The sequence below is a fragment of the Lipotes vexillifer genome, unplaced genomic scaffold (assembly GCF_000442215.2).
Source record: "Lipotes vexillifer unplaced genomic scaffold, Lipotes_vexillifer_v1.1 scaffold410, whole genome shotgun sequence".
NCBI lineage: Eukaryota > Metazoa > Chordata > Mammalia > Artiodactyla > Lipotidae > Lipotes > Lipotes vexillifer.
In genome coordinates, this window is record NW_006794028.1 from 1,818,198 (window position 1) to 1,826,764 (window position 8,567).

At 43.0% G+C, this 8,567-nt stretch overlaps 1 protein-coding gene and 1 non-coding gene across 2 annotated transcripts in view; both read right to left on the reverse strand.

The window, feature by feature from the left end:
* PCNX2 (pecanex 2) overlaps positions 1-8,567 on the reverse strand; it is a 277,088-nt gene that overhangs the window by 34,048 nt on the left and 234,473 nt on the right. Inside the window, exon 26 of the mRNA XM_007466993.1 lies at positions 2,534-2,787. Within this exon, the coding sequence (XP_007467055.1) occupies positions 2,534-2,787 (254 nt within the window). The remainder of the gene's footprint in view (positions 1-2,533; positions 2,788-8,567) is intronic.
* Positions 873-945, reverse strand: TRNAK-CUU (transfer RNA lysine (anticodon CUU)). Its single transcript has one exon. It is a non-coding gene; the product is annotated as a tRNA-Lys (tRNA).

Here is an 8,567-nt window from a genome sequence, read left to right on the forward strand (position 1 = left end):
GGAAAGAGAAAAGGTTTCAGAGGACGGGGAGGCAAATGGCAGCCCGGACCCCAGGGAGGATGTGAGGCGGAGCTGCTCTGGGAGCTCAGGTTGTAAGAGCAGCGCAGGAAGAGGGGGCTGGGATGCAGCCATGCAAGGGCGGAGATGGGGAGGGCACACATGCGTAGGAAAGGGTGGGGAGTGGAAAGCCCAACAGAGGTAGCAGCAGAGGGCTCTGGCGGCACACGGTCTTTTTTATCGATGGCTGTTCAGCATTTGCTTGTGTTTTCGGTGTTTTCGTGAGAGGAGCTGAGCTCAAGGCCCTTGTCCTCCGTCATCTTGAATTGCCCCCTTCTGTTCTGCCCTGTTCTTGGGGCACCAAGGAGACGTGTGGCTCCAGGGCTCATCCATCTGGCCCATCTAGACTGCTGTCCCCAGCTACCACCTCGGAGTAAGCTCCCAGCCCTGGCACGGCTGCTGTCGGCCCCTGGATCCAGCCCCCCTGCAATGACCCCATCCTGTTGCCACCTAGAACTAAAGCGGATCCTCAAGGGACCCTCTCCTTTGGGAGGGAGGCACCTCCCAAAGTAAGTAAGTAAGACAGCTGGTTGCCATTTAACATCTGTTTCCCCTTTTTCCATGACACACAATTTCTGTCTGGGTTCATGGCTGCCCAGAATACCCTTCAAAGCTGGCATATGACAATCTCTTCCAGCCAATGGGACACAGCAACAGCGTACTGTGGTACCTTTCAGGAACCTCCTTTTCTTTAAAAGAAAAAAAAAATCTATTATTTATTTGTTTATTTAGGCTGCGCCGGGTCTTAGTTGCGGCATGCAGGATTTTCATCGCTGCGTGAGGGCTCTTGGTTGCGGCATGCATGCGGGATGTAGTTCCCTGACCAGGGATCGAACCGGGGCCCCCTGCCTTAAGAGCGCAGACTCTTAACCACTGGACCACCAGGGAAGTCCCTCAGGAAACTTCTTAAGGAATGGCTTGTGCATGCCCTTGGCCTTCACTTTCTGTGCCCTTCTCTCCATCCATTTAAGCCTTAAGATGGGGGAGACGCTAAAAATGGTGGGGCTGGGAGCTGGAAGGGACCTTGATCCCTGAGGACTTGGAGTAGAGCTTCGTTTACATGTGAGAGGAACACACTTCCTGCGTGCCTGTGCCACTGGCATTTCACGGCCCACTGCCAAGTCAACACCAGCTGATAGACACAACTTCCCAAGAGTTGACTCTATGAAAAACTTCTTGGGTCTCAGATATAACGGCCAAGGGAACAAACATGGAGTCGTGCAGCAAAAGATCACAACTTCCTGATTCACTTCCCAAATCTTCCCCAATTTGTGTGAGGTTGGGCAAACGTTTATCATTTTGTGTGAGGTCTGGATGTAAAGTTTTGCATCCCTCTAGCACACACTAAGGTGGTGAGCACGAACTGCTCAAGCTGTTTTAAATATTCTGCCACAGAACATCTCTGCCGCACCAACATCTCTTGTTGCAATAACCTTGGGGTGTAATCATCAGGAGTTCTTTAACCTTCTGGTTTTCATCGTCTGAACTCTACTTCCTGAACAATTTAGCAGCTATTGCTGCAGACGCTAGGGCTCCCCCCAGGAGTTATTTCCAATTTCTAAACGTCCTCCTTTTTAGTTGACGGGAATTCCTGAAACTTCAGGCGCCCGCCCGTGTTACCTTTCCGTTTTGTTCTTTCCTTATTTCTGCTGGACCACTTGTCTCAGCCTCAGCTGGCAGAGGGTTTGGGGTCTCAGGTGGATAAGCTTCTTCCTTGTGACCGGCATTAAAATGTGGACCCCTCTGAGGACCACCCAGGCCTTTCACCATGCAAAGCAGTCCCTCAGAATAGGAGCCATCACAGACACCCTCAGCCACAGACACCCTCGCCCGTCCCGCCCCGCTCAGAAAACACTTTCGCCCCTCTTATCAGGCTGCATCCTTGGTCAAGTCTCACGTAAGTCTCCTCTAGGAGACTTATTCAAAACCAGCACACGTTCTGAGGCTGAATACAGGTTGAGCAGATGTAGGTACCGAGCAACTGAAAAAATGTACTAGTCCCCATACGAGTAAGTAAGAAAAGGCTGTCATAGCTAATCCTGACTGGATCATTTAACCCTATTTTTGCATTTTTATCATGAGCTGAAAAGATTAACTCTGGTTCTAAAAGGTAAAAATTTGCAGAGCCTCTAAATTGATCCTTATAACTCATAAAAATTGAGGTCTGGTCATATTTCCAGGATGTTTCCATTTGTCAATCAACTCATGTGGTGTTAAAAGTGGAGAAGAATGTCCGGGCAAGAAAACAGACTACCTCTTGGTGCCCAGGCTTAGGACAGGACTTGCGGCATGCACGTCAGGCCGACCCAAAGCCCTCGAGGCTTTTTCACGGAAACCGGTGGCTCCGAAACCTAGCTAAGCCTCTGATGCACAAGCTGTGGAGAAGCTTCCTAGGCTCTTTACAAAGCTTTCCAGGAGCCTCTGGAGCCAGCCCAGCATCATTACGCAGACAAGGCTCTGGGACCCGGAGCAATACCTTGATGTAGTATCGGATGAGGATCCTTCGGAGGTCAAAAACCTGCAGCATGGTGGCCGCGTTGTTGTCCATGATGCTGTAGCCCTCCAGGATGTACTGCGCTCGCGTGATCTCCCAGGTGAGCCAGCGGAGGTTAAAGGCGGCATTGCAGGACAACAGGTGGAGCAGGTGACCTGGTTTGCAGCAGCAGCAACCTCTGTCATCCTCATCGCCCTCTGTGATGGCTTCCACCTCCCTCTGCTGGCAGTAGGTTCCTGGCAGAGTAACAAACACGATGGCAGTTGTAAAGAGGTCGTAGGATAATCTTCGTTTCGAATGGATTTTCCCCTTGCCATTATTGAGGGAAAGATGCTGAAGAGAGTCTAGAAATCAGGAGATTTGTGTAGTTCTTAGTTCAAACAAGTCCCCCCAAATAAGTCACCAATCTTACAACCATTAATGCTTTTTTCTTTTGCTTTTTTTTGTTTTGGCCACGCGGCACGTGGGATCTTAGTTCCCAGACCAGGGCTCCGACCCACGCCCCCCTGCACTGGAAGCACAGAGTCTCAACCATTGGACCGCCAGGGAAGTCCCATAATCATTAATTCTTTTATTCATCCATATCCCTTCTGATTCTCATCTCCTCCTGGTTTTTTAGTGTTAGAAGAGACACATTCTCATGGTGGTCGTGGACGCGAATGGCCAAAATGCAGGATGGTTATATCCTTGAGTTCCCCTTTCCAGATACCTGCAGGTCATGGCTGAGCAGATAGGAGGCTAAAGAAAGTGGCAGGTGGAAAGGTCTGAGAGCAGCTAGGTGCATGTTGAAGTGTTACCAGGAGGGGTGTCCTGGAAGAGCTTCACAGCCAAAGTGCACCACCTCATCTCCCATGTCTGTGAGCAGTGGGTGAGCCGAATACATTTCCAAAGGAGCTAGTTCTAAAAACATAGGATAACGGGTGTCAACGATCTTTGCTGAATGAGACACCATATCTTCTTTAATATTTTTGTTAATGATTTGAGGGGAAACATATACAGTATGCTAATGACATGAGATTGCTGGTACCTCCTGGAATGCAGAGTTACGATCTAAGGACATCTCGCCAAACGGCTTTGGCAGACAAACTAATACATCGAAAATTAGTAGAGGGCTTCCCTGGTGGCGCAGTGGTTGGGAGTCCGCCTGCCGATGCAGGGGACACAGGTTCGTGCCCCGGTCCGGGAAGATCCCACGTGCCGCGGAGCGGCTGGGCCCGTGAGCCATGGCCGCTGAGCCTGAGGGTCCGGAGCCTGTGCTCCGCAACGGGAGAGGCCACAACAGTGAGATGCCCACGTACCGCAAAAAAAAAAAAAGAAAAGAAAAAGAAAATTAGTAGAAATAAATGGAATGCCCTGCATCTTGGTTCAGAAAACCAGCTACACAGTTCATTAATATATAGTAGCATACTTAACAAATACTTTGGTAACTTCTTTGAGCATATGAACCCGAAATAGGATAACACTTGAAAACTGAATGTGATCTTGATACCACCAAAACAAAGGGATAGCAAGAGTCAGAATATACCTCGTTTTATTCCTTTGGATGCTACACATAAAGGGTTACTGATAAAATGAAATAAAACTAGATGATTTGGGCAAGTTACACTTTCTCCATTAAAAAATAATAATAATACTGATTTGAACAAGATCATACAGATTGTTAGTTACATATCGAGAAAACTACGGGGTTGTAAAATAACTCAAATTATGTTACTGAAGAATGACTAAAAGATCCAGGGACTTTGACTTTGCATAAAAGAAGACTTCGGGGGAGACAATGGTCGTCTTCAACAACTATCTGAAGGGCTATGGTGGAAATGTGAACTTGATATTCTCTGTAGTCCCAGAGGGCATCATTATGACCAATGGGAAAAAGCTTCAGGGTATAGCGTTTACTATAACAAAGGTCATTTTAACAACTATGAGTTCAACAGTGAGATGGGCTGCCCTATGAGGATAAGAGGATAAGGAACGAATTAGTGATGACAGGACAGTAGTAACAGGTGCTAATAACCATAAGTACAAACCACTTAAACCAAAGTCATGGTGAAGAGAAGAAAAGAAATAAGAGAGAAGATAGGAAGGACAGCCAATCAACTGGGGTAGTTATCATTCGTCGTCGTGGTGGTGGTTTATATCTTTATCAAGATAATTGAGTCCTTAGTTATTGACAGAAGGAAAAAGGAAGCACAAAAAAAAGTAAGTTTTTCTCTATGAATTGCTTTAGTTGTACCCCATCAATTTTTTTATATTGTGTTTAAAATTTTCATTCAGGTAAATTGTTTTGTAACTCACCTACTCAGTTTTTTTTCCTTAACAGCTCTGTTATTAGGTGTATGCATATTTAGGACTGTTTTGTCTTCTTGATGAATTGACTCTTCAGTCATTATGAAATATCTGTATTTTGGTAATATACCTCGCCTTGAATCTGATATTAATACAGCTATTCTAGTTTTCTCATAATTAGTGTTTGTAAGGGATAAAACTTTCTGTCCTTTTGGGACTTCCCTGGTGGTCCAATGGTAGAGAATTCACCTTGCAATGCAAGGGATGCGGGTCCGATCCCTGGCTGGGGAACTGAGATCCCACATGCCGCAGGGCAACTAAGCCTACGCTCCACATCTACTGACCTTGAGCACCTCAACTAGAGCCCACGTGCCCTGGAGCCTGTGCGCCACAACTAGAGAGAGAAAACCTGCAAGCCACAACTAGAGAGAAGCCTGTACTCCGCAATGAAGAGCCCGCGTGCCCCAACAAAAGATCCCTCATGCTGCAACTAAGAGTGGACGCAGCCAAAATAAATAAAATTGAATTAAAAAATAATAAATAAATCTTAAAAATAACTTTCTATCATTCTACTTTTAATCTATCCATGTCTTTGTATTTAAAACTGCACATAGTTAGGATTTGCTTTTTTAATCCGCTTGATAAATCTCCACCTTTTAATTACAGTGATTAGTCCATTTACATTAATGTGCTTATTTATATGACTGGGTATAAATCAACCATCTTGCAGTTTTTTTAATTCGTCCATTTTTTTCTTTGCATTCTTTCCGATATTTGGGCGCGGGGGGAGCGTGCTGAATAACTTTTAGTGATTTACTATGTATCAGCTTTTAAATCAGTTAGCTATAACTCTGTTTTATTTTTTGCAGTTTCTCTAGGAATTATAATGTGCATTTTTACCCTATCACATGGGTAAAATTCATACTACTCTTCCTGTAATGTAGGACTATTACAATGGTATATTGAATCCTTCATGTCCTTTGTGTTATTGTCAAGCATTTTACTTTAATGTATATTAACATTTAAACCCCACAACAGTTTGTTATTATTTTGCTTTAAACAATCAATTCTGTAAAGGCTTACAAAGATAAAAAATCTTTGCTTACATATTTACCATTTCTGGCGATCTTCATTCTTTTATGTAGAATCAATTTTCCATCTGCTATAATTTTCTTTCAGCTTAAAGAATTTCCTTCAATATTTCTTGCAGCGCAGGTTATCTGGTGATTATGTCAACTTTTCTTGATCTGTAAAAACTTAAATTTTGCCTTCATTTTCCTAGATGTAGAATTCTGGGTTGACAGTTTTATTTTCCTTCCAGCACTTAAAAAATATCATTGCGTTATTTTCTGGCTTGCATTATTTTTTAATGAGATGTTAGTGATTAACTCACATAATTGTTTCCCAGTATATTATGTGTTTTTAAATTTTTCTCACGGTCCTGACAAAATGACAATAAAAAGTCTCAGATGCTCTTATAATTATTCTTTAATTTTCAGCAATTTGATGATCATGCACTTAGGTTTGGTTTTCTTTGTGTTTATCCTGCTTGGGGTGTGCTGAGCTCCTGGGATTTATGAACTGATATTTTTCATCAAATTTTTAAAATTTCTGAATAATAGTTCTTCAATCTTTTCTGCCCCTATTTATTGCTTCTCCTTTTGGGATTCCACTTATACATATGTCACGATGCTTGATATTGTCTCACACATCACTGAATCTCTATTTTCTTTAATCTTTTCATTATTTGCACATCAGTTTGAATGGTTTCTATTGCCTTGTCTTCAAGTTCATTGATCCTTTTTTTTTCCTGTTAAGCCTATCCTCTAAGTTTTTCATTTCAGACATAGTGTTTTATTCATTTCCAGAATTTCAGCTTTTTTCCTGTCAATTGATAGTCTCAATTAATTCATTCATTATGATAATTTTCCTTTGAATTCCTAAACATATTAATATCTGTTTGAAACTTCTGTTAACTCCAACATCTTTGGGTGTGTTTCTATTTTGTTTTGTTTTGCTGGTTATGGGTCACTTTTTTTCTGCTTATTTACATATTTACACACTTTTATTACATGTCGGGTATTGTTGATGTTATAGTATTGACAGTCTGGACTGTTTTTTTTCTTCCTTTAGAGAGTGTTATGTTCTGTTAATGAGTCAATTTATTTGCACGTCAGCTTGTCAGCTTGATCCTTTTGAAACCTGTTTTTAATCTTTGTTTGGAAATGTCTACAGCAGCCCTTATTCTAGGGTAAGAATATCTTTACTCCTAAAGCTTGGTCTTTCTGGACCTCAGGTGAATTCCTGGGATGTTCAGCCAGGTCTCTCCACTGGCTAATTGGAATTTCTACATCTCTCAGCACGATATGGCCTCTGTCATCTCTATTTAGCTCACCTCACCTCAGTTACTGTTCTCTGTCAGGTCTTGATTATACAGGCTCTTGCTCTACAAAAGCAGGTTAATATTCATTCAATCGTGAAAGGGGATCCCTATACTGATTTCTGTAGCTCCTTATCTGTGAAATTCACTCCTGCCTAGTACTCTGACCCACAAAGTTCAGCTACTTAGCGCAGAATTCTGATTCTACCTCCCTAGCTAAACAAGACCACTGTGCTCTCTTTGGGCTCACCTCCCTGCTACTACAGGTAAGAAAGTGCCTCTGGGAAGAAAGCGGGGACAATTGTGGGAGCTCACTTTGTATGCTTCCCCTCTTTCAATGATCAGAGCCTTGCACTGTCTATTGTCCAATATCTGAAAACAGTTGATTAATGTTTTTTCTAGCTTTATCATTGTTTGTGGCAGGAAGGATATTCCAATACTGGCTACTCCGTCTTGGCCAAAAAAGCAAGTCTCTGAATCCTTTTACATGTCTTTTGAAACTTAATGCAAACATGAAACCTGTCCCTACACCCACTTCCACACCATTCATTTTTCCTGGGATCCCATCTCATTATTCACCATGCCTGGTATTTAGTAGGTGATAACAAGGTGGTTGGCGGAATGATCGAAGGACTAGCTGGATGAACAAATGAAAGAATTCTTATCCAGATCACTGTATTACAGGCAACAGACACCCTACTGAGAAAATACATAGCAGATGCAACAGACTCTTGTTACATTACAGGAGGAAGATAAAGAAAAGCAATGCTTAAACCAAGCCTCTCTATAGAACCTGTGCGTGAGATGATCGTAATACATCAGAGATGAAAAACTGCAACTTTCAAACAAAAATGTACACGCAGAACTGTTAGGATAACAGTCTATGAACTAGGAGTCAAGATCAGGAAGGGGAGAGCAAGCAGGTTGTTGTAACATAAAGTGAAATAGTGAAGAACTGATCCCAGGTCTTAGGATTCCATTCATCTTTCTCCAAGACCTCATTGCTTTGGGTCTTAGCTGAAAGCACTCTTTTTTACACATTCCAGGGATCTCTTTGCTCATTCTGTAATATAAAACTCTTATTCCCTCTGGGAAAGATGTACAGAAATACACAGGTGAAACACAAGCAGTGAATAATTCAGATCGCGAGCTGTGGGGCACCCAGAGTGAGTAACGAACCACCACTGCGTCCTAACTGAGCCACCTACTGGGACCCCCGGGCGTTAGACTCCAGCGGTGGGGGAGGTCTCATCCCACCCCAATGGCACAATAAACAACACTGGTTTACTGCTAGTTAATAATATGATTTGGGAAGAAACGCTCTTCCAGTGAAAGAAGAAAGAGATTTCA